Here is a 27,176-nt window from a genome sequence, read left to right on the forward strand (position 1 = left end):
AAAGCGAAAACTCGGCCTGGGATCGAGGCTAGTGGTTGCCATAATTTTGTTTTACCACGCATGACTTTATCAGCAGGATGTGGTCAAGGTGGGTTAAGTACCGTATAGCATGTACTTTTCGTGGGGCAAAATATTCGTGGTTTTCGTGGTTGGAGGTCTGACCACGAATATTTTACCCACGAATGAAGCGACCTTGCCTACCTTTATCTGCAGTGCAAGCTCCAACCACGAAAATATTACCCACGAAATGTCTCAATATTGCTGAACCACGAATATTTTCTCCCCCGAAAATTACCCGCTATACGGTACATGGGTAAGAGCTGAACACCATGCAGTTTCTAAGCAATACATCAGCACAAAGGCTCTCGGACTATATAACTGGGGCAGGGTGTAGTGTACGTGTATAGTGTGCATGGATGTGTATCGTGTAGGGTGTAGGGTTACTTTGGACATGCAGTACAAATCACTACAAGTTCAGTGTTCATTTCTGGTCAGGTAATTTTTTTTTCTTAATAGGGAGTCATAGTCCCTATTCCAAAGTTTTGTGCACATTTTAACGGCAAACTTTTGTACTTCTTCTATTTTGTGAGAATTTGTTTTTTGGTGTGGATCCCAAACAGGAGCAGCATATTCCAGTTTTTTGATCTCACAAGTGAGATGTAGAGTTGTCTTAAACATTCTAGTGACAAGTGGCCATAGAACTGTCGGTAAATTATACCAACCTACTTGGCAGGCATTTCTGTACATTCCTTCTATATGTGTTTTGACCATGAGAGGTCATGAGAGATCCACACGCCAAGAGGTCATGAGAGATCCACACGCCAAGGTACTTGTAGTGGTCAACTTTAAGTAGGGGACGTCCACTGATATTGAGACACATGTTGGGAAGTGGTGGGTTGAATTTTCTTGATATAGTCATGTATTTACACTTGCTTTAATTGGTTAAACAAGAGTACATTTGTTTCAGACCATGCTTGGAGTTGGTCAATATCTCCTTGCAATTTTAGATAATCTTCAGGAGATTGAATAGGATGGTAAAGAAGAAGATCATCAGCATAGAGCAAGAGACTTCCTTCATTTTGATGTAGATCAATGTCATTTATAACATGCAGACACAGTACATCAAACTTGTAGTGATTTGTTGTAGTGATTCGTAGCGGTGTCCGAACCTCCTCTGGGTGTAGTTCAGTGTATATTAGTTCAGTGTCCGAACCTCCTCTGGGTGTAGTTCAGTGTATATTTGAGTTCAGTGTATATTTGTAACATTTCATAACGTGCAGACACAGTAAATTGAATTTGCAGTGATTCATATATACCACATGTTTGACCTTCTCTGTACATGTGTGTAGTAGAACCATAGATTGAAGAGTTAGAGGGATAGGAAACGGAGTGGTGCACGTGATGATTTTACATTGAATCTGCAGTGGAGCCTCGAAAATTATCCGCGCTACGCCCTATGAACGAGGCTATTAACCACATTTTTGCCGGGTAACTCCCAAAGCTGTGTTTCCTCGAGACATCATCTCTTTCAGCAACTTATAACACGCCTAGTCCATGAGCCACGTGTAGTACTTGCTAATGACTGACCACACCCAGTAAAAAGAGACTTTCCAATAAAGTTATATGTTCCCAAGGCTGTTTTAGAGCTATTGGAACATGTAACGTGTAAGCGTGCTGGTTATGACTACTACAATAGGTATAGACCTTGAAATATAAGTGAGTTGCACGGACTAAGCACAGTTACTTGTAGTTTATTATGCACTGAGTGTAGAAATAGATATTGTTGTGATGGCCTCGATTAAACCGCAGCGTAGCGCGGATGTTACTCGAGATACAAACCGTTTCCTATCCCTCTAACTCTTCAATCTATGGTAGAACTGGGTGTTATAATCATGTGTAGAAGAGGTCACATGCAGTAGGAATCACTATAGTGTTTTCCAGCAACCTTAATGCCAGGGCTGAACTTTTAGTGATTCTTATGGCCTCAAAATACAGAAAAAGTATACAGCACATGGTGTGTGTGCAAAGGAGGTTGGACTATAGGGTTATTTGCTCAGGTTATACCATACAACTTACCTCTGGCTTTACTGAGCTTATAATATCTGGCTAGCTGTGTGGATTAGCAAGGGTTAGCGGAAATGTATCTAGCTTGCATAGGAATCTAGTAAAAAGTGTATGCACTGATAACAGAATGGAGGGGATTGCTGGGGATCATGCGTGCGCAGGTTGGTTAATGAAAGCTATACTACTAGTATAAGTAGCCAGAGAGTCACAGAAAGTTTGCCTCCTAGTCTCCAATGACTATGAAAAACCAGCTAGAAGTAATCATTAATTGTCAACAAGCTCAGCTAAAAGTAGTAGTACATGGGTATAACCTTCTGGTGTGCGTGTGTGTTTGTGTTGTGTTTGTGTGTACAGGGTAGATGTAAAGTAGATAAGGTTACCACAAAACACAGCAAATGTGCTTACTCTGCCACATCTTATCTTGCTACCGCAGACAAGTGCATGGCCGCTGTTAGAACAGCCACCAGCCATGCTAGCTATTGAGCCACCACTACATGAATCTAATTCCCACCACTTCTGAGAAAGGTGAATTCTAGGAAAGCCTGCAATGAATACACCCCCCCCCCCAAAAGGTGAGCTACATAGCAGTAAGGGCCAGGGATCCAGCATCAACTAGTGACCCTCCCACTAGTACACATGTACCACCACAGTAACAAAACCTAAATGCTAACCCTATAACCCTAACCCTAACACTATGGACTGCCTTTCAATGACACCTCATAATTATAGTACGTATATAGGGACAATCAAGAAGCACAGAAATTACCTCTGAAACTAGACACTTTCCAGGTCAATTGTAATGAACTGAGGCCACCACTATAAGAGAACTCACAAGAACTCACAACCAACTGCACACCAACAAGACCCTCCTGAAAGGACACATCTGCTGAAGCCATAGCTACCTTACCTTACCTATATGATATACTTACCTGTACTATAATAACGTTAAACAAGTAGCAAACGATAAGCTCTGATCCAGACCATATATTACCTTGATGCATACCTGTGTGTGTGCGTGTGTGATGGGTGTGCTGCTTAGTTAACTTTCAACGTACCGTATAGTGCGAAATTTTCGAGGGGCTTAATTTTCGCGGATTTTGTGGGTTACCAATCCTACATGAAAATTAAGTCCACGAAAATAGTTCTAATTATCTGTGTTTATTAAAGGCGTGGCTTCCAGTAAGCAGTCAAGCCCATGCAGTCATTCCGCGAACATTGTGCAACGAAATGCTTTTAGAGGCCAATCCACGAAATATAAGTTCCTCGAAAATTTCGCGCTATACGGTATATAGAATGAAGCTAATCTTGGCCGATCTTACACTGGTTGTATAGTCATACTGACAAACATACAATCCGACACGTAGCAAGTGCAGCTTAGTTCAAGCAAATAATGCCTAGCACAGTTTGTCAAACTACCTGTAAGGATTATCTAGATACATCCTTGTTCTATAGTAGGATCAAAAGTCTTACTAGGCATATGAATACATATAATGTTTATTGTGCATAAAATACAAAACTACAATAGTAGCATGCTCCAGTGCAACACGTGTATATTTGTGTATATTTGGCCATGCTGGGCAATAACTAAACGTATACTCACACCATAAATTCATATTCCCACTGGTATAGTCAGTAAGCATTGTGCACACCCTGTGATGCTAAGCAACATAATTACTATCCTTAAGCAACATATCACCTACCACATACTATAATTATATCAGGTGTCAATAGGTTAGGGTAATTAGGTTGCATGCATGGGTTAGCACATACCCAGAGTGTTATAGTACAAGAATCAATATAGGATCCCTACATATCCAGAGGAGGTATACGACAGGTAATTAGTCTTTTATTGCTCTAATTATCCACCTGTCGGACCTCCTCTGCTACATACCTATACAATACACCAAACCCATCTTCATTACCAAATGCACAATTCTATGTGCACAGCTTCTGAGGAAGGTGGGGTTATAGGGGTAGGGAAGGGAGTTACTAAGAATAGAGCAAAATGCTACCTTATTCAAACACCGAGGTGTTCGCTTGCGGTATGTTTTGTTTTGCTCTAAGTGCTATGGAAGAGCTTAATGGAAACAGAAGTCTGATGGAGAACATATGAAAATTCATGGGTATATGTTATATAATAAAAGTGGGGCCACTGTTTAATGGTGAAATGCTATAAACATAATTTAGTCCTTCGAAAATTACCTGCTATACGACACATGGATTGTTTATCCTACTGGCCCTAATGACCCTTACAAGCTGGTAAACAAAAAAATTGGCACAAAGCGTATATGGCTTGTATTACAGTAATGGGAACTAATAAATAGTCAACTGCATGTGTGCATGTAACACTATGGGAACCAAGTAAAATAGTTCACTGCAGCGTGTAACACATTATGAATGTTTCACCATTGAGTATACAAGTTACCACAGTGGTATAATATTAGATTTGCCGCACTGATAACTGAAACCCTGAAGTGGCTGCCATCAAATTACTCAAGCATGGAATTCATTCCAGAGAACCACAATCAAGTTTAACTGGCCTTGGGACTATTAGAGCTATGAATTTCACAAGAGAACCACAATCAAGTTTAACTGGCCTTGGGACTATGACTAAACAAATAACCCAGGCGCATGGCATGTAGGAAGTAACCTCATGCACCACATGAAATTTAATTATACCACGTGTATTATGTTCAAGGCTAAAAAACTTACTTGCATGCATGCATGCACGTTCACCAGCTAGCTACAAAGTTGAAGGCAGCCTAAATAGACTCTGCATGTGAACTACAAATTAAGCTAGCAAAATTGTATTCATGCGAACTGGCGATGCTGTATGGGGAAGTATAATTAGTTTCTTTTCTTAAACCGCTGTGCATATATAATTATTATAGTGCCGCTGACCTAAAACTACAGTATGCTGTTCTCAAAGCTGTGCATGCTGCGGCTTGCATTTGTTCAGCAAACTGAATTACAACACCTATACTTATAAATATTTTATTGGCCGTTTTAGGCTTCATCACATATTAACTTGTTCTATACATGCTATAAATCACGCGGAGGGATTAGCACTTCAATGCTCTGGCTCTATAGTCTGCCAGTAACTTGTATATAAGCTCGTCACATTAATTTTACGGGCTCAACAATAGATACTATACAGACTTCTGCCAGGCTATCCTGAAAACTATGGACAGATATAAATTTAGTGTATAGATCTACCATGAAGTGATCCAAGTAGATCTATATAGATCTAACTCACTTTTACATCACAAATTGGCAGCCACCTCACAGCTAGCTGCATGTGGTCAGTATGATCAAGTAGACTGTATATCCAATGACCCTTTTTGTTGTTGTGGGAGTAGAATGGGTAAAGATGCTTGCTGAGAGTTGTGACTTCTGAGCTCTGAATGTGGTAGTAGCCACAAACAAGACAGCACCACTATATACACCTATATTAAATCTATAACCTATAGACATTGGCCATTTCATACAACTGTTACAGCAATCCAATGTGACATTCAGTCTGCATGTTGAACTCATCCATGCATGTACACAGATTAGATTTTTGCTCGGTTTTATTCGACAATGAAACAAAATCTGCCAAATTTAAAACTACTATCTTGTTGTGTTGAGGCTACATATATATCCATGGTACAAACACAGTACTATCGCTAGTATACTAGTACTGTGTTTGTACCATGGATATAAAATTTTCCAATGTTGAGAATGAATCAATCAGTGAGATATATTTAAGTACAACTATACTCACATCTACTCGATGCACTGTATATAACCCATGGCCAGCCCAAGAAAAAATAACGAATATTTTACTCCACAAAAATGACCCGCTATACGATTATACTGTGGATCCGATCCACAGCATAATCGTATAGCGGGTAATTTTCGACAACACTGTTAATTATGAACCTAATAGCTATAATTATACGAATGCACCACCCACCTAATTCATGCATGTCTAGTAGATGGAGAGTGTTCCCATGCAATGAAAACATTTAATACCCTGAATGTAAATTACCTGTGGGGTGAGAGGGAAATTTTGCCACAAAATTGCTTCAATAAGGCCACTGTTAGTTGCATACTTGTTTCAGATGAGAATACTAGCTCAACCCGATGAGGGAGGGAGGTCTTCATTACCCATTATCCCATTATTTGATGACATCATGTCCTAACTGATGAAAATGCACAAAAGGACGGAGTCTGAACATAACATTTTTTTACGGACTGGCTTTTTGGTGCACAATGCAACTTGCACATGCATGGCACATGGTAAAATAATGCAATGTCAGCAAAAAAAAGGACTTTGACCTCAAATAATGGCTGACATCAGCAATAATGACTTAATTGAGGAGGTCTGCACCACGACGAGATGTGCTGCCTGGAATTGTTATTGGTAAGCAGTCTGCTTATTACTTAGTTGGGCGGAGCCCGACCGTCCCTGACGGGAGGTAGGGTTTCAAGCCTATGTCAGGATTTGTCTTTGCTGCAACTATAGTTGCAGCCCAATCAGATTGCAGCATTTCTACTATCTGTGTCACGTCCGGTTGCGCAACCTCAAGCAAGATAAAATTGGTTAACACCCACTTCAGAATAATAAAATAAAATGATTATTCATAGCTGCTTATCAGCGTGTTACATAATTCAGCAAGACAAATCCTGACATAGGCTTGAAACCCGACCTCCCGTCAGGGACGGTCGGGCTCCGCCCAACTACTTATTACTGTAGAAGGCTATACATTACTGTAACAGTAAGAACTGAATGCATGCATGGTTACCACATGTATAATAGTCTGGTCAACATCATTATGTGATCACAGATACGTATAGCTAATTATTATGCCTCGAGGCGTAGCCGCACGAGGGATACGGTAAAGCTGACTGTGTGTGTGTCTGTCTGTCTGTGTGTGTGTGTATTCCAGCTATAACTGCTCAACGGTTGCAATGTAACGAAAACTAACAGCTTCTATAGGCTTCTAGCCACGTTCTCTTGGATTTTGATTCGTGGATTAGCAAACTAAAGCTTCTTTCTCGAGTTATGGCTAGGTTTGACTCACATTGAAGGCTGTTGCAGTCTCTTCAGAATCTTTCATAGCATCATCTGTCCGCACAAACTTTCTATTCAACATATGAGTTAGCCTTGCACTAAAGCGCTAGCTTTTTGTTAGCTACAATACTCAGAAAATATATGTTAAAACAGCTAGCTAGCAGTAGCCATTATTTTGTGAAATTGATATCTTTAGACACACCCTTTAATTATTCCTGTGGATGTAATGCGCATGCGCGCTCATCCCCCATGTGTGAGAAAATAATATCCAAGATCCTCCTGGCAGATGATCTTTGTCTTGAGGGCCTGGTAAGCCACAAAACACTACCATATAACAATATAGATAACAATATGCATGTACACAGGTCTTTTCTTCTTAGTCTTAGATATTATATACACTGAACTACACATAATACAACAATAGATGCATGTAAATAAGTCTTTTCTTCTCAGTGACTTTATATAGATAAGCTAACTTAATACTAATATAACACTCTAATACTTTTAAGCGAAAGCAAAAACATGGCGAGAGGCATTAGCACAGCGCCAGCTTGAACACTAGTTTATTAAAGTATGCGTTTGTTTTGCTTATCCAAACATAATGGGGACATCCAAGTTAACTCATGTTTCATGTTTATGTCATGCACCGCTGCACTTTCCTTGTTTCTTTAACTCCTGTCTTATACCCATGCACTGCTGGTCTTCCCCACGAGTTTCACAGCAATCATTGTACTAATTATGTAGACAGTGCATTTGATTACTTTTGCAGCCAAACGAAGAGAAAAGGAAGCAGAAAGACTGTCTTTGTATCCAGCACACCAGTACTAAAATCAAAACAAAAAGATCTCATTCCATCTACTGCCTCTAATTCTGAAACAGAAATTGAACATGATGTCCATTCTCCCACCAACTCAACACTGGTGGTGGTGGCTTTGGTACTGAGAATACACTTCCTATTTCTGAGCAGAATATTGGGGTCACTGTGAGCGAAGAAAAGGATATGCAAAACGCTCAGCAAAGACCAAATTCAAGGTGATGAAGTGCAAGCCCTGAGTAGAATGGATGGCGACAGGGGTAAAGAGAACCCAACACCAAACGGGGAGTTGCTATCTGATGTGGATAATGGCAGCAGAGATGTTGTGTGTGGAGAACAAGAAGATGTATATCTGTCTATTGTTCAGTAACCCTCAACAATCAACCATTTAGTGATGGAGAAACTGATGTGATGTGTACATGTAGTATCAAACCATAAATTGTTACGTAGCCTTTACTTACGAAATCATTATGTTTCCCTGCTGTCATTTGAAGTCTCTAAAAACAAACCAGCGCGATGCCGGAGTTTGTGATCACCTTATATAATAGATACTATCTTGCGCATGCTATTACATTTCTTTAACTGAACAATCGGTCGACTGTTCCTGCATGCATGCATGCATGGGGCTAGCCTATAATGTAATTAAGGGAACAACAGATGTGACAGGGGAGAGAGTGAGAGGGCGCTGTAGTCTGTTCACCGTTAGACAGATAACTTTCCTAATTTTCTGATGCGGTTTGAGAAGTACTTTGTTTTTGTGGAAAGTGATGTAATGTTAGAGAATGTTCTAGATTTACCATGTGTTGTTGTGCAAGACCTAGCCTCGAGACCAGGCCCCTTGAGAAGAGGTTAGGGTTAGGGTTTTAATCGGCCTGGTCTCGAGGCTATCCAAGAGAGATGGAGAAGAAGAGAGCTTATGAACAGCGTGTAAGAGAAGTCGAACATGGATCGTTTACGCCTTTGGTTTTCTCTGCTGCGGGAGGTATGGGTCCGGCTGCAGATATAGTCTACAAGAAACTAGCTTCAATGCTGGCAGAGAAACAGGACAAAACATACAGCACAACTCTGAATTGGATGAGATGTAGGCTAAATTTCTCCCTCATAAGATCAGAGATTATGTTCATCAGAGGCTCTAGGAAGTCATTCACCACCACCACACCATGGAAGGCCTTAGACACTGGCACTATTGACCTAGCAACTCAAGAAGGCCGGGTGCTATCGGTCTGAAACATGTGTTTTCACCCAGGAACTTTATAAAATTATGTCACATGTTTTTGTTGTTTTTTCTTGGTTTGTTTTTTTGTTTTGTCTTTTGTCTTTTGTCTTCTCACTTGCAATAAGTATTATTAAAAAAAAATTAAAAAAAAAAAAAAAAAAAAAAAAAAAAGACCTGAATATAAAAGGGTCAGTTATTATGCCTCGGTGCGCATGCGCAAGCGAGGTATATACGGTAGTGTGTTTGTGTGTCTGTGTGTGTGTCTGTGTAGACCGCTACAGCTGCTCAAGGATGAATCAAGTGCAAGTAAGAATTTCTATAGGCTTCTAGTCATGTTTACTTGGATTTTAATTAATTCGTGGATTTGAAAAATAATGCTTCGTTCTCGAGTTATGCCTAGTTTTGCTTACTTGGAATGCTATTGCAGCCTTTTCAGAAGAGTCCGTAGCAAAACTTGTTCACCGAGTGTTACTACTCTACTTAGTAGTTAGCTCTGCACTAGAACGCTAGCTATTGGTAGCTGCAAGAGTGAGCAGAAAGCTGCAAGGCTCTGCTGACTTGCAGCCATTAATTTTAGACTTGAACTTTTGGCATCGATCGTTTTTAACAACAATCATGGTCGATCATTACCCACTCTATTCGGTTGATTGCATGCAGCAAAATTCATCATGATATCAATGTGTGTATAAAAGCTAGCTATTAGTAGTTTTATGTTATGTAGCTTTGGCACCTCCACCGAGGCATCAGCACCCGCGGTGCTTTCATTGTTTTTGTAAGTCAGTTGTGTTTATTGCTGTGAAAAATTATTGAGAACTTGACAATTAGCGCAAGCAGGCGCTGACATATGGTGGGATTATATCGTTGACGACTTACAGCGAGACCCACAGAAGAAGTTTATGAGATCAACTATCAGAAGCGGAGCAGCTTACAAGGCATCGGCAGAGAGAATGACGAAGGCCGATCGTGAGCTGATTCAGTCACTACTGGAAGACAGACGAGCAATGCAGGCCAGCCTAGATGCCTTAACAAGACTAGTGGAGCGTTCACACACACACTAGGAGAAGACACGGAAGGAACCACAGCTAGGAGGACTCACCACAGCGAGCCTAAGCTCACAAAGTTTTGTGAAGCTAGCGACGACGTTGAAGCCTACCTCACCACTTTTGAAAGGCTGATGGGGGCTCATGAAGTGGACACAACTCGATGGGCGTATCTCCTGGCCCCACAATTAACTGGGAAGCTTTTGCAGCCATACCCGATGCTACATCCGGATCTTACGAAGATGTAAAAGCTGCAATACTCGTACGCTATGATATCAACGACGAGACCTATCGTCAATGATTCAGGGCGGCATCATGCAAGGATGGAGAACCTACCAGGAGCTGGCATGAGAACTCTAGACCTTTTAAACAAGTGGATGAAAGACTACAAGGACGATCCCCAGAAGATATTGGAGCAGATAGCTACTGAACAGTTACTGGGTAAAATGACACGAGAAATCCAGATCTACGTACGCGAGAGGAAACCGGAGTCAGCCATGCAGACAGGAGGCCTTGCCGAAGACTACAACATCCACATGCAGAGATTAGCCAGATAATATCAACTTAATTAACCCCAACTCACATGATCATCCCTATCAAACATCCATGCTGCATGCATGGTTTATAATTATGTATCACCTTGATTTATATTTTTATATCTTATGAAGTAAAGTACGTAAAATATAGTATTGTATACTGCCACAAACAGTTTTCACCAAGGAAAATACGGTCACGTATTATGATTGTTATTTGCAAATGTAGGTTTTTGCTTGTCAAAAATTATATTAAGCTAAATATTAACATAATGTGATCATTTGTTTTTAAACAAAATGGGGGGCCTCCAACTATTCGTTGTGTTTACAAAAGCATGCATGGGATTGCCCGGCCGGATTCATGCATGCAGGGAATAATAATTTATTAATTAAGTACCTTGTTGATATTTCAAGTTCTTGCTTACTACTGATGACTGTACATGCATGGGTATATTACTATTGGTGTAATCCCTATAGAAACATCTATACATGCACTGTGATGATTTAAGTTGCTTATTGTATATAGCAAAGTTAAGATATAATACTGAATTATAGCTAGATCTATATATATATAGCTATTATGTACACCATTAGTCAAGCAGTGATAATTATTTCCCCTCCCTGTATACCTCCTCATGCATGGCTATACATTTGCATGTGGTTTGTTAAGAGCTGTGATGATTCCTGGAACTTTTAATTGAAATGAGATTCACAGCCTGACTATAGACTATAATTATTTCCGGGAAATAGCTTCTGAGTCATGCCTGCACGTGTTTCTATAAGCCTGTGGTAAAATTGTACGCAGCCTTTACTGCTCTTGTTGCATTTTGAGTGGGCAGATCAAAGGAAACACTGTGCCAATATCTGCCATATGTAAGTTCATTTGTCGTATATTGCTAGATCTACAATAATATTCTAAGTGATTATACAATTATGCTAGATTATTTTAGCTTTGTATAGATCCTTCAGCAGTAGTTTTATAGGAGCTGTAGACTATTTGAGCATAGACATGACTGCTGAGGATTCTCCTGCTGATGACAGGGTGTGTCTAATACTACAGGCAGCTCAATACCTGGAGAGTCCTAATCCTGATGCAGTTGCAGGCAATAATCTAACTGCAGGCACTAGTAGAGCAGTGAGCTCAGTGAAAAGAAAAAATGGTTGCAGCAGCCAAGAAAGAGGGGCAGAAATCGATAAGGGTGGAACCAGCATGCTGGCCACTTTTCATCATGAGGAAATCTCAGGTACATATATAATTATGCTGATTATATTGCAGCAAGCAATATATAGATGTGTTGTATACCATGTGCCACATGATGTTAAATGAGCTTGGGATTAGGTAGTAGTATTTTGTGGTAGGGAACGAAGTGTCCAACATGGCTGCATGCATGCATGCATGCATGCCCAATTATATTTATCCGTCTCAGGTGGGGGTCCTGCTATTGCTTAGAGAAGATGAGATATATACCTCAAATCCCGATTATTTTGATCTATTTAATCCCTTAAATCAATGCAGGCATGCATGCATGTCAATAGTGGGTTTCTAAAGGTAATAGTCTATCTGTATAGCTAATGCAAATCACCTCCATTGTCTCTTGCATGCGCACGCATACATGCATGCACACACGCACGTTCACACGCACGCACACACACACACACGCACGCACACACGCACACACACACACACGCACACACACACGCACACACACACACACACACACACAGATTCAGACATAGAAACAGACGGAGAAAGTGAAGAGCCTGGCCTTCCCTTGTCTCCTGATTCTCATTTGATCTCACACAAAAAGGGAGGGAAAATGCGAGCCAATCTCGACTCCAAAGAAAGGGGGAGAAAAGGAGGTCACGGGAAGGCAAAGGTCAGTATTGAGGAGATGATTCAAAAACAAGAGACTGCCAGTCAGATACACAATGAGAACGAGAGGTACAGGTGAGTGGTGGAAACAGATGCATGTTCGTGTATTAATCGTATTAAATACTATATAGATTTTAGGAGTGTGCATGTTGACTTAATTGCTGTGATCTCCTAAATGTTGTCGACGTGATACGTATGCGTGTATATGTAAAAGTGCTGATGCTTTGCATGTGGGTATAACTATAGTTTTGTTTTAACAGAATATCTAGTATTGCATCTAATATACGGGACATGGATGGTTACCCATACATGATTGCTATAGTTTTGCATGCGCATGCATGGTGGCACCACTTACATGTACCCCAGTCAAGGGGCTGAGGTTATTTCAGTTTCTAAGCATCTGTTGTGATAATTTTCTTATTGCTGGACTACCATGAAGTTTCCTTGGATACAACAGACACACTGTCTGGTATTTGGAGTGAATACACATGGACTCTTTCATGTTTTCCATGAAAAACACATGTTTTATTAATTGGTGTATCGCACTCCTGTTCCTTTTTATTGCATGCATGCATGTTCTACTCTCCAGGTGCTCAGACAATTAGACAATGGGATATTACTATGTATAACATGATTACCATTTAACCACAAATTTACCAAATATAATATAGTATACATAATTATAGGGGAGAGAGTACTAACTATTATCACTAAAGAGTGTTGCACTGATTATATATACAGGAGGAAGGAGCTACGTGTTGCTGTACTTAGTCTTCGGAATCAGTTAACTAGACCCACCAAGCGACCTGCCGTCAAATTGGTACTGGAAGCAGCTATTAAAGAACTGAAAGTGAGTATATAACAGTATAGAGCATGCATGCAGATTGAGGTTCTGTATATAAAATAGAATGCCGTTTTCAAGTAGGGCATGCACAGACTTAGATAGAGGGTTGAATATGGAAAGTGTGACAATTGGATATGCTTCTGTCGTAACCTTTTCGTGTGGCTCTGTACCTGAAAGTGAAGAGGGTGTAGTCGTTAAAAATAACTGGCTGATGTTTCCCTTATTAATTTTTAAAATGGTATAATCATTCTTATAGGAGTATTTTGGTTATGCTAATGGTAATCATTCATGTTTTCCACTATTGAATATGCTGCCCTCCCCAAATCTCTAAAAATTTTATTTTAGCATTCAGGTACCTCTAATCTCTAATTGAGTGTTCCTTATCTGTTTTGTTTTTTTGCTTTGCTCTGTTGCCGACATTGCCCTCCTACAATAATAGGTCTATGCATGCACATTCCTTTCTTTTCCTCATAATTTCACCCTGTATATAGGCCTCATACACACAATGGTTTGTATGTGAGTGCTACATGTTACCCAGTTCAAAGTTTCAACCAACACACTGCTCCTCACTTCTACTCTTGACGTGTAGTTCAGTGTTTAACCTCGCAGTCTGCATGACTGTACTTATCACCCGACTGCGGTAATGGTTAAGCTAGCCATAATGATAAAGCAGCTTCCCAGTGGAGGTATGCAGGAGCAATTAGTTGATTGGCAGCTTCCCATGGCGTGCCGAGTTAAATACCACATAGAGTATCACGTAGCCATGCTTTCCGGGCCTAGTTTTGAGGTCCAGGAACTAATTCTGTAAGTATATAGTGCTTACCAGTGTCACCATTATTTGCTAATTCTTTACCAGAAAACAGCCGCCACAATTCCTCCCACTTAATTATGTACACCTTGGTCAATAAAAATCATTTAATTCACAGGGTTTCCATCCTTGCCAGTTACAAACCTAAAACCAGAAACTTGTATCTGTCTGTGTTCATCATGTTCTCAAACAAGGAAGGTAATGTGGTTGAGCTGCTGATATACCCTTCCCTAAGCTAATTATCCAGACAATGTATAAGGATTCTCTGTAACTGTTCTATAAATAAAATCAGGTGGTATAGGCAAATTTCATCTTATATATATACATGTACGAGCCTTAAACAAACAAGAAACCAATGCCATCAAATCGATCTACTGTATGGTTGTTATCTATATACATAGAATGCTTTATATTGGTGTCTAATTGATGTAATTATGCATTGACTGGTACTATAGCTTAGCTACTTATAATTGTATTTCCGAATGCCACCAACTATATACTCTTGTCTGGCTTCCTATAGTGGATTAGCTAGACACAAGTAAATTTCTTTTGGTTAGGAAATTTCCTCAGCCTATTATACATAGATAAACGTTTCTCTATGGCCTAAGTCTGTTGAGGACTTTAATTGTGTTGAGTGCATGGGGGCTGAAGAATGTGTATAATGGTTCAATATTTTGCAGTCCCACGTCTACTATATCATCTCTATGGTTGTCTGTATAATAGATATTCTCTGTAGGACAATGCCTACAGTTGTTGACAGTCTGTGCTAATAGCTTTTTGATTGATTAGTTCGATTACAGCTTGGATCTATAATGAATCTAATCTAGCAGCCGCTATACATTAGCTTTTAACCACTGGATAAACTTGTATATACCTTGATTCCAATGGTCAACAAAAAACCTCAGCTATAATCAAGTTTCAATCGTATAGAATACCACCTGTATAGGTGTACCGCTATCTATTGATTGTGTTCTTATATTCAGTTTGCCACCTGTAGGTGTCTGCTATTGTGTTGTTCTGCCTATTATGGCTGTTGTGTTGTTCTGCCTATATTCAGCTTGCCAACTGCATGTGTACCATGCAGCTGTTGCCATTAGTGGTGCTACTATATATATATATATATATATAGGTGTTGTGCGTTAGGGAAATCTTTAATACTGCATGAATTTATAATACTTATATACTCCTGCTTGTAACCTATAATGAGCAGATTCAGAATCACACACGCACACACACATGCACACCATGCAGCCGACTACTGTGACTACTGTAACCCACCCGTGGGCAGCCACATGCTGCCTCGGTTAATTAGTGGTAGATCGTATAGTATATACATGCACACTCCAATAATGCCTACAATGGTGCATGCACCAGGAACTGTGTAGTACTATACAGGCGATTGATTGTATGGGTGATTGATCAGCCACCTTAACCCTATACTCCCTATAATATGTATTATAGCTGTACATTCTCTGAATACTTTAAAAGTGTAGCAACTACAGCCTCTATATGCCTTTATTATAGTTCATCACTGCATGGTCACTGCATGCATGTGATGCTACGTAGTATAGTTCACATACAGTACAGGATGTTTTTGTGTATAACTACGGATAGAACATTGAAAGAATAACAAAATCCTTTACATGTGAGATCAATTTCTAGCGGCACTGTTCTGAGAATTAGGACATTCCCTCATCATGTTGGTTTTGTTCAAGTTTAATTGTTGTTCTGCGTATATAGGGTTCTGTATACTCTTGTAACCTAAATCAACTTAGTAGTATAGATACATAATTATATATACACATGCATACTCCAATAATGCCTGAAATGGTGCATGCAGGAACTGTGGTAGCATGCTGCGCGTGTGCAATAGTATAATAATGACTCCTAATAATTCAATGATTGTTTACTGAACTGAAGTGTTATTTGAAAGTATAAGGACTGCCTTTAGGTGGTATCAGGAGTTTAGTGGTATATGTATAATTATAGGTAACAAAACTAGTACTTGAAGTTAATTAGTCACAGCTGAGGGAAATTTCTTTCGTTTGCTAAAACAATTAGTGTGCATAATGATTACTTGTTCCTTTCACAACACGGATAGGTTAATATATAGCGAAGACCGCCTAGGTTACACCGCTTGCATAGCATAACATACGTAGTTGCATAGCATTTCATTGCCAGCTTAATGCAAACAGATGGATGATGTGTTTGGGTTTTGTGGACAATGGTTGTCTCCCATATTTACCACATCCATGCATTCATGCTATCTCTGAGTTCATCTCATCTCAATTCATCCATCTCCCTAGTACACTATAACCTAGCAACACACATGTACTCTCACGCTTTCAGGACCTTAAAAGGAAAGAGAAGGAAGACATGCGTACGCTTGAGTCTCTGAAGGACAAGGAGAAAAGGCTAACCATAGAACTAGAGAACAAAATGTGAGTCTAAAACATTAAAATATGATTCCTTACGTATATTTTCATTTATTCTTTCATATAGCAACACAATTCGTAGACCATACATGGGGGAAACTCCTTGCAAATAATGATACCATAATATATTATAGCGCGAAATTGTCTAAGGCACCGTTAGCTAATTGCTAACCCACGAAATTAAGCCCCTCGAAAATTTTGCGCTATACGGTAGAACTATATACAACACAAAACAAAGTTTTGTAAATATATAATAATTATGTCATCATGATTATATCATCATTCAGGAAGGAATACAAAAGTCGTCCGAACTGCCCCAGCTCTTCTGGGACGGTTCTTACCTCAGTCCCTCAAGTCCCTTCTCCTGGATCCTTCTTTCCCCCTCCCATCTCTGGTTCGTGGTTTCCAGCTGTGCCAGGCAATAACATACCAAGGCCTATAGGTGAGTTCTGTATAATTATACTACTATAAGTCTGGCTTCGTCCCAAAAGCTTAGATTCTAAACTTCTCATACTGATTCATGCAAAAGGGTTGACAAATGAGCTGCATGCATGCAAACAGTATAGTGTTACATCTGGAGATGGGTCATGGCTTCTTGGGATGCTAGCTGTAATGCGCTGAACCAGAAAACCCCTACATATGTTCACCATGCATGGAGCATGTGTGCTTTAGGGTGGATGACTGATCGTTATCAAATGCATATGTTGTTAATTGCCGCTATAATTGAATTTTGAGTAGTGGAAGGGTGGCTAACCACCGTAACCACAGGTACACACCCTGCATGAATCGTGCATATATATATATAGTGATTCCCGTAATCTTTTGGCATGCATAAAAAATGTGTGCAAAGTATTATCATTATTGCGAAGTATGATCATTATAATTATTGGTGTTCATATCACCTCGATCAGAAACGTCATATTGTACTTTTATCTTATCTTCGTACAGAAATACCGCCAGTCTCACATATGAACTCTCCACCAGTTATCTTCTCCCCATGGCCCAGCCATTGTCGCTTTGGAGTACCCACTTACTTTCCCCCTCCGATTTCGCAATCTCTTTTTCCTTTCGGAAACTCAAGATTTACTCCCTTGATATTCCAGTACCCCCTTCGACCAACCGCACTCTCCATGCCCCTCACACCTTCCCATCCCACATTCACTGTACACAATAGCTTCCCTATGATGCAAGGAATGGTCCCTCAACAACTACCACAAGCTGACGAATCGCATCGAATGGTCACAATTGTATCTCCAAGAGCACAGGCCTATCCTCAGTCATCTGCTTACGCTAGAGAATATTCACAATCAGAGGTTCCTCTAGAGAGAGAAAGAACATGTTTTACGGAGAGCGATTTGTTTGAAGCCGAAAACAGCAGAGAGTCTTACTCACACAACAATACCAGTTCAAAAAACGGAGGAGAATCAGCTGATACAGAATGCAGATCTTCCAGTGTACTTCATTACACTACTTCAGCTGATTCAACGAGGAAGCCTGCAACACTGACAGATCGCAATACAATTCTTTGTCAGGAGCAAGAGAGCTTTCCCCATGACTCGCTTCTAACTTTCAATATTGTTCATCCACCTCCATCACTGCATCGGCCAATCACAATGTCCACGTATACCAACCACAACAAAGCTCAACGTGTGCAAAAAACGATGCCACCTTTATTACGGATTGACAGCGACAGTGAACTAGGAATAATACAGAAATCCATGCAAGGTGAAAAGTCGAAAATAGAATTGAGAGCACATACGAAAGCCTCAAAGTTTTCTCAGATTCACAATTCCGAGCTCGTCACAGTACAGTACTGCAAAAATCCTCACTACAATAGGATATCTTCTTTGAAAAAGATCATGCGAAAGAGAAGGAAAACTAGCACTAGTGACTCTGAGACCAGTGATGAAGAAAGTGAACTATTGACCGCTTATAATTAATTAGTGACCTCATTTCATTTTCAAAGTCGTTCTAAGACTGTCTGCCACCCACCCCAGCTGAAGAAGGCACTATACCTAATCACTACCTACATAGTTATTGCAGGTTCACATCTGTTCAGAATTCTATCACTGCTGTAACTTTTCCCAATGATTAATAAAATATATTATTATATTCTGTGGTTAAATTAATGATGATAAAATATGCATGATTGTAATAAATAATTGTAGCAAAAAACAGCCATAATTATTGCATGAATAAGTTTCCAGTAATTGCAGTTTGTTTTTTTCATCGAGGCCGACAGAGGGAGGGGTCAATAACCTGGATGTAGTAAAAAATATAATACAGCAATTAATGACACGTTTTTATACGACCAACATGCACTGGGCCATGGCTATATACATGCAAAATTATCATGGTACTGGAAGGCTTCGGTAATTCTAATGTGGGCATATCAGTTTGGCCATAATTATTATTATATAGCCTACAGAGGAAAAACATCCTTAATGTGTGTGAGTGCAGTATAATCCTATGGATGTAGGTATTGTGTGCATGTGCACAGAATGCTGCGTGAACAAGTCATAATTACCCCGTGCGTGCGCACCAAGTGATTAGTGTGTGTGTGTCGGTTTGTGAATGTGTGTGGATATAAAAATGAGCTGTTTGAGTGAACTAGATACTTTCATGAACTGCTTTAACTGAGACAGTGGTTGAAGAAATAGTAGAAACTTGTAGGCAATCTTCGAAGGCGACAAAATACACTGTTTTTTCTAATCGATGCTTTCTAGATTCACGGTCATTCAATCCTAACATTAAGATTGTTACGGTGAAAAGTTATAACCTGTTTGCTGCTGTGCTCAACGCACGGGGCAAATGCTCTATGAGCATCTTGTTAAGACCCTTATAAGGATCTTAACAAGATGCTTATACACATGTAAGAGCATTCAATGTAAGAGCACATGCAGGTTTATCTGATTACAGGAGTCATAACAAACCACCCACAAGAAGCATGTACATGTACTAACTACACCTATATGTATTGTAGCAAATACATGTATAGCCTCGTTCCCAGGCCGAGTTGTCTCCAAAATTACGCTATAAATTGTCAGTTGGCGACCTATAATTATAGCTGGGAACGAAAACTGGCGACCTAGCGTTATTTTGGAGACAACGAGGCTATAAATACACATGTAGCAAAGGGAAGAACAGCAACTCCAGCATGGAGTTGCCTTAATTGGCCAGACCAAAAATTTCGAGGTAGCCAACCCTGCATGCGTGATAAAGATACGTTAAAGTGGACAACACTTCTGCTGGGACTTTTAAGAGAAGAACTTCAAAGAGTGTTATCAATTAAGGCATGCATAAGTCCATATTTTAGACTCACCTTTAGGAGTTATTCTATTGAATGTGTGTGTTTGGTGTGCGTACGCAAGCGTGTGTATATGGTAATGCTAAACTCATGATATACCGCATAAGTATATATTGCATGTGCACACATGATTAGGAGCTAGTCAAAACAATAAAACAATGGAGGAAAGGTCACCAAGAACGGCAACCTTAACTAGAGCACTGCATGAAGTACTAAAACCTTGACCAGAAGTGTCATTATTTTATCAAAAATAGAAGGAGCGGCATAAAATCAGCAGTATACATTGCTATACAAAGCCAATCAAATTAAGATTGCAGTTTACTGATGTGAAACTCACTGTGATAAGGCGTTGTGGTAGGCCATAAAATGCCTCTAATCAAACCTGTATGTGGCTAGCCTATAAAAGCTAGCACTTCTGTAGGTAACGTGCAAGTTCAAGCTTCTTAGCCTTTGCTCGCTTCTATTCAACAAGAAATTACTTGGCTATATATTGATGCTGCAAACACAACCCTTCGGCATCCAGGTGAGAAGACTCAAGACAGACACCTCAGCGAACTACTATCATCGGCGACCGTCTACGCGACTCGGTTAATAAAATGTGCACTGTATGGGTACGCAACTGGCACTCAGAGCTAAGAACTATACTGAGTGGGCCAGCAATGATTATAGGGCAAAAGATCTATTTAGCAATCTTTACAACAGGTTAATTGGTACTACATATACACATGGGGACCTGGTGGTTGCCATAATTTTGTTTTACCACACATGACTTTATCAGCAGGATGTGGTCAAGGTGGGTTAAGTATGGTAATAGCGTGTAATTTTCGTGGGGCAAAATATTCGTGGTTTTCGTGGTTGGAGGTCTGACCACGAATATTTTACCCACGAATGAAGCGACCTTGCCTACCTTTACCTGCAGTGCAAGCTCCAACCACGAAAATATTACCCACGAAATGTCTCAATATTGCTGAACCACGAATATTTTCTCCCCCGAAAATTACCCGCTATACGGTAAATGGGTAAGAGCTGAACACCAGTTTCTAAGCAATACATCAGCACAAAGGCTCTCGGACTATATAACTGGGGCAGGGTGTAGTGTACGTGTATAGTGTGCATGGATGTGTATTGTGTAGGGTGTAGGGTTACTTTGGACATGTACGAATCACTACAAGTTCAGTGTTCATTTCTGGTCAGGTAATTTTTTTTCTTAATAGGGAGTCATAGTCCCTATTCCAAAGTTTTGTGCACATTTTAAGGGCAAACTTTTGTACTTCTTCTATTTTGTGAGAATTTGTTTTTTGGTGTGGATCCCAAACAGGGGCAGCATATTCCAGTTTTTTGATCTCACAAGTGAGATGTAGAGTTGTCTTAAACATTCTAGTGACAAGTGGCCATAGAACTGTCGGTAAATTATACCAACCTACTTGCAGGCATTTCTGCACATTCCTTCTATATGTGTTTTGACCATGAGAGGTCATGAGAGATCCACACGCCAAGAGGTCATGAGAGATCCACACGCCAAGGTACTTGTAGTGGTCAACTTTAAGTAGGGGACGTCCACTGATATTGAGACACATGTTGGGAAGTGGTGGGTTGAATTTTCTTGATATAGTCATGTATTTACACTTGCTTTAATTGGTTAAAAAAGAGTACATTTGTTTCAGACCATGCTTGGAGTTGGTTAATATCTCCTTGCAATTTTAGATAATCTTCAGGAGATTGAATAGGATGGTAAAGAAGATCATCAGCATAGAGCAAGAGACTTCCTTCATTTTGATGTAGATCAATGTCATTTATAACATGCAGACACAGTACATCGAACTTGTAGTGATTTGTTGTAGTGATTCGTAGCGGTGTCCGAACCTCCTCTGGGTGTAGTTCAGTGTATATTAGTTCAGTGTCCGAACCTCCTCTGGATGTAGTTCAGTATATATTAGTTCAGTGTCCGAACCTCCTCTGGGTATAGTTCAGTGTATATTTGAGATTAGTGTATATTTGTAACATTTCATAACGTGCAGACACAGTAAATTGAATTTGCAGTGATTCATATATACCACATGTTTGACCTTCTCTGCACATGTGTGTAGAACTGGGTGTTATAATCATGTGCAGAAGAGGTCACATGCAGTAGGAATCACTATAGTGTTTTCCAGCAACCTTAATGCCAGGGCTGAACTTTTAGTGATTCTTATGGCCTCAAAATCAGAAAAAGTATACAGCACATGGTGTGTGTGCAAATGAGGTTGGACTATAGGGTTATTTGCTCAGGTTACCATACAACTTACCTCTGGCTTTACTGAGCTTATAATATCTGGTTAGCTGTGTGGATTAGCAAGGGTTAGCGGTAATGTATCTAGCTTGCATAGGAATCTAGTAAAAAGTATATGCACTGAAAACAGAATGGAGGAGATTGCTGGGGATCATGCGCAGGTTGGTTAATGAAAGCTATACTACTAGTATAAGTAGCTAGAGAGTCACAGAAAGTTTGCCTCCTAGTCTCCAATGACTATTAAAAACCAGCTAGAAGTAATCATTAATTGTCAACAAGTTCAGCTAAAATAGTAGTACATGGGTATAACCTTCTGGTGTGTGTGTGTACAGAGTAGATGTAAAGTAGATAAGGTTACCACAAACACAGCAAATGTGCTTACTCTGCCACATCTTGCTACCACAGACAAGTGCATGGCCCCAGTCTAACAGCCACCAGCCATGCTAGCTATTGAGCCACCACATGAATCTAATTCCCACCACTTCTGAGAAAGGTGAAGTCTAGGAAAGCATGCAATGAGTACACCCCCCTCCCCCCAAAAGGTGAGCTACATGGCAGTAAGGGCCAGGGATCCAGCATCAACTAGTGACCCTCCCACTAGTATACACATGTACCACCACAGTAACAAAACCTAAATGCTAACCCTATAACCCTAACATTGTGGACTGCCTTTCAATGACACCTCATAATTATAGTACGTATATAGGGATAATCAATTGCAAGAAGCACAGAAATTGCCTCTGAAACTAGACACTTTCCAGGTCAATTGTAATGAACTGAGGCCATCACTATAAGAGAACTCACAAGAACTCACAACCAACTGCACACCAATAAGACCCTCCTGAAAGGACACATCTGCTGAAGCCATAGCTACCTTACCTTACCTATATGATATACTTACCTGTACTACAATAACGTTAAACAAGTAGCAAACGATAAGCTCTGATCCGGACCATAATATATTACCTTGATGTATACCTGTGTCTGTGCGTGTGTAATGGGTGTGCTGCTTAATTAACTTTCAACGTACCGTATAGCGCGAAATTTTCGAGGGGCTTAATTTTCACGGATTTCGTGGGTTACCAATCCTACATGAAAATTAAGTCCACGAAAATAGTTCTAATTATCTGCGTTTATTAAAGGCGTGGCTTCCGGTAAGCAGTCAAGCCCAGTCATTCCGCAAAGATTGTGCAACGAAATGCTTTTAGAGGCCAATCCACGAAATATAAGTGCCTCGAAAATTTCGCGCTATACGGTATATAGAATGAAGCTAATCTTGGCCGATCTTACACTGATTGTATAGTCATACTGACAAACATACAATCCGACACGTAGCAAGTGCAGCTTAGTTCAAGCAAATAATGCCTAGCACAGTTTGTCAAACTACCTGTAAGGATTATCTAGATACATCCTTAATTGTTCTATAGTAGGATCAAAAGTCTTACTAGGCATATGAATACATATAATGTTTATTGTGCATAAAATACAAAACTACAATAGTAGCATGCTCCAGTGCAACACGTGTATATTTGTGTATATTTGGCCATGCTGGGCAATATTTAAACGTATACTCACATCATAAATTCATATTCCCACTGGTATAGTCAGTAAGCATTGTGCACACCCTGTGATGCTAAGTAACATATTATCACTTAAGCAACATATCACCTACCACATACTATAATTATATCAGGTGTCAATTGGTTAGAGTAATTAGGTTGCATGCATGGGTTAGCACATACCCAGAGTGTTATAGTACAAGAATCAATATAGGATCCCTACATATCCAGAGGAGGTATACGACAGGTAATTAGTCTTTTATTGCTCTAATTATCCACCTGTCGGACATCCTCTGCTACATACCTATACAATACACCAAACCCATCTTCATTACCAAATGCACAATTCTATGTGCACAGCTTCTGAGGAAGGTGGGGTATATAGGGGGAGGGAAGGGAGTTACTAAGAATAGAGCAAAATTCTACCTTATTCAAACACCGAGGTGTTCGCTTGCGGTATGTTTTGTTTTGCTCTAAGTGCTATGGAAGAGCTTAATGGAAACAGAAGTCTGATGGAGAACATATGAAAATTCATGGGTATTATGTTATATAATAAAAGTGGGGCCACTGCTTAATGGTGAAATGCTATAAACATAATTTAGTCCTTCGAAAATTACCTGCTATACGACACATGGATTGTTTATCCTACTGGCCCTAATGACCCTTACAAGCTGGTAAACAAAAAATTGGCACAAAGCGTATATGGCTTGTATTACAGTAATGGGAACTAATAAATAGTCAACTGCATGTGTGCATGTAACACTATGGGAACCAAATAAAATAGTTCACTGCATGTAACACATTATGAATGTTTCACCATTGAGTATACAAGTTACCACAGTGGTATAATATTAGATTTGCGCACTGATAACTGAAACCCTGAAGTGGCTGCCATCAAATTACTCAAGTCATTCCAGAGAACCACAATCAAGTTTAACTGGCCTTGGGACTATTAGAGCTATGAATTTCACAAGAGAACCACAATCAATGGCCTTGGGACTATGAATTTCACAACTAAACAAATAACCCAGGCGCATGGCATGTAGGAAGTAACCTCACCACATGAAATTTAATTATACCATGGTGTATTATGTTCAAGGCTAAAAAACTTACTTGCATGCATGCATGCACGTTGACAAGCTAGCTACAAAATTGAAGGCAGCCTAAATAGACTCTGCATGTGAACTACAAATTAAGCTAGCAAAATTGTATTCATGTGAACTGGCGATGCTGTATGGGGAAATATAATTAGTTTCTTTTCTTAAACCGCTGTGCATATATAATTATTATAGTGCCGCTGACCTAAAACTACAGTATGCTGTTCTCAAAGCTGTGCATGCTGCGGCTTGCATTTGTTCAGCAAACTGAATTACAACACCTATACTTATAAATATTCTTCACATATTAACTTGTTCTATACATGCTATAAATCACGCGGAGGGATTAGCACTTCAATGCTCTGGCTCTATAGTCTGCCAGTAACTTGTATATAAGCTCGTCACATTAATTTTACGGGCTCAACAATAGATACTATACAGACTTCTGCCAGGCTATCCTGAAAACTATGGACAGATATAAATTTAGTGTATAGATCTACCATGAAGTGATCCAAGTAGATCTATATAGATCTAACTCACTTTTACATCACAAATTGGCAGCCTCACAGCTAGCTGCATGTGGTCAGTATGATCAAATAGACTGTATATCCAATGACCCTTTTTGTTGTTGTGGGAGTAGAATGGGTAAAGATGCTTGCTGAGAGTTGTGACTTCTGAGCTCTGAATGTGGTAGTAGCCACAAACAAGACAGCACCACTATATACACCTATATTAAATCTATAACCTATATAGACATTGGCCATTTCATACAACTGTTACAGCAATCCAATCGTGACATTCAGTCTGCATGTTGAACTCATCCATGCATGTACACAGATTAGATTTTTGCTCGGTTTTATTCGACAATGAAACAAAATCTGCCAAATTTAAAACTACTATCTTGTTGTGTTGAGGCTACATATATATCCATGGTACAAACACAGTACTATCGCTAGTACTAGTACTGTGTTTGTACCATGGATATAAAATTTTCCAATGTTGAGAATGAATCAATCTGTGAGATACATTTAAGTACAACTATACTCACATCTACTCGATGCACTGTATATAACCCATGGCCAGCCCAAGAAAAAATAACGAATATTTTACTCCACAAAAATGACCCGCTATACGATTATGCTGTGGATCCGATCCACAGCATAATCGTATAGCGGGTAATTTTCGACAACACTGTTAATTATGAACCTAATAGCTATAATTATACAAATGCACAACCCACCTAATTCATGCATGTCTAGTAGATGGAGAGTGTTCCCATGCAATGAAAACATTAATACCCCGAATGTAAATTACCTGTGGGGTGAGAGGGAAATTTTGCCACAAAATCTTTTGCTTCAATAAGGCCACTTTTAGTTGCATACTTGTTTCAGATGAGAATACTAGCTCAACCCGATGAGGGAGGGAGGTCTTCATTACCCATTATCCCATTATTTGATGACATCATATCCTAACTGACGAAAATACACAAAAGGACGGAGTCTGAACATAAAATAGTTAAAAAATTTTTACGGACTGGATTTTTGGTGCACAATGCAACTTGCACATGCATGGCACATGGTAAAATAATGCAATGTCAGCAAAAAAAAGGACTTTGACCTCAAATAATGGCTGACATCAGCAATAATGACTTAATTGAGGAGGTGAGCAAAACGAGGAGGGAGGTAATTGATCTGAAACAAGTATGCAACTAATAACAGTGGCCTAAGTGTATACGTAGGAACTGCAGATTACAGAATTCTTTAATCTTGCTCCTGATATAAAGCGTGAATGCAAGGAACGTCCCTAAAACAAGCTAGCCATTAGCTAGTTATAAACATGCATATAGGCTATACTAGTTTTTAATTATGCACATGCATTCAGACACACAACATTTCTCATGCAGTATAACACAAGCTGGAAAATCTGTAACAAATTAAAGTATACCTATAGGACACACATCGATTCTGTTATAACCCTATACTCTTATAAATGAAGAGTAGACAGTCAATGATGACTGTCAACTTTCTACTCTGCAGTTTGTTGTAGTGTTGCATGGAATGGGTAAAGATGCTTGCTGACAGTTGTGACTTATGAGCTCTGAATATGTGCATTCATTCCTCATGCCCACTACCTAAAGTGTCAAACATGACAGCCACTATAATTATGGTTGCATTTATCGTTTGAGTCAGTCTTCCTCCGTTGGTGTACAGCACATATAAATACACATTTATACTTAATTAAGGCGTTACCAAGGGCGT

General features: G+C 39.7%; 1 protein-coding gene and 2 long non-coding RNA genes across 8 annotated transcripts in view; 1 reads left to right on the forward strand and 2 right to left on the reverse strand.

The window, feature by feature from the left end:
- The window catches only part of LOC135343073 (uncharacterized), a 49,569-nt gene extending 44,109 nt beyond the window's left edge, over positions 1-5,460 (reverse strand). Inside the window, exons 1-2 of one of the 3 annotated variants that reach the window (XR_010397039.1) lie at positions 5,321-5,460; positions 1,170-3,067 (exon numbers count right to left, since the gene is read on the reverse strand). This is a non-coding gene — a long non-coding RNA (uncharacterized LOC135343073). Of the gene's footprint in view, positions 1-39; positions 3,068-5,320 lie in introns of all 3 variants that reach the window. The other 2 variants (XR_010397038.1, XR_010397037.1) reach the window with 2 other exon arrangements.
- Positions 5,461-11,493: 6,033 nt separating this feature from the next.
- LOC135343066 (uncharacterized) lies at positions 11,494-18,801 on the forward strand. 2 transcript variants are annotated; one of them, XM_064540020.1, is made up of 7 exons: positions 11,494-11,599; positions 11,787-11,970; positions 12,452-12,674; positions 13,341-13,449; positions 16,601-16,692; positions 16,974-17,128; positions 17,635-18,801. In XM_064540020.1, the coding sequence occupies exons 2-7, from the start codon at positions 11,937-11,939 to the stop codon at positions 18,624-18,626; spliced, it is 1,605 nt and encodes a 534-aa protein (XP_064396090.1). In that variant the 5' UTR covers positions 11,494-11,599; positions 11,787-11,936; the 3' UTR covers positions 18,627-18,801. The 2 variants fall into 2 exon arrangements, with proteins under 2 accessions (XP_064396090.1, XP_064396089.1); XM_064540019.1 differs by lacking the exon at positions 11,494-11,599 and having other exon boundaries at positions 11,606-11,970.
- LOC135343076 (uncharacterized) lies at positions 18,778-26,409 on the reverse strand. 3 transcript variants are annotated; one of them, XR_010397046.1, is made up of 3 exons: positions 26,233-26,409; positions 25,459-25,635; positions 18,778-23,246 (listed from the first exon to the last, which is right to left on the reverse strand). It is a non-coding gene; the product is annotated as an uncharacterized LOC135343076 (long non-coding RNA). The 3 variants fall into 3 exon arrangements; XR_010397047.1 differs by lacking the exon at positions 26,233-26,409 and having other exon boundaries at positions 18,778-18,945; positions 21,418-23,246; positions 25,459-26,173; XR_010397045.1 differs by lacking the exon at positions 26,233-26,409 and having other exon boundaries at positions 25,459-26,205.
- Between the last annotated feature and the right edge of the window lie 767 nt (positions 26,410-27,176).

The sequence above is a fragment of the Halichondria panicea genome, chromosome 10 (genome assembly GCF_963675165.1).
Source record: "Halichondria panicea chromosome 10, odHalPani1.1, whole genome shotgun sequence".
In the NCBI taxonomy this organism is placed as follows: domain Eukaryota; kingdom Metazoa; phylum Porifera; class Demospongiae; order Suberitida; family Halichondriidae; genus Halichondria; species Halichondria panicea.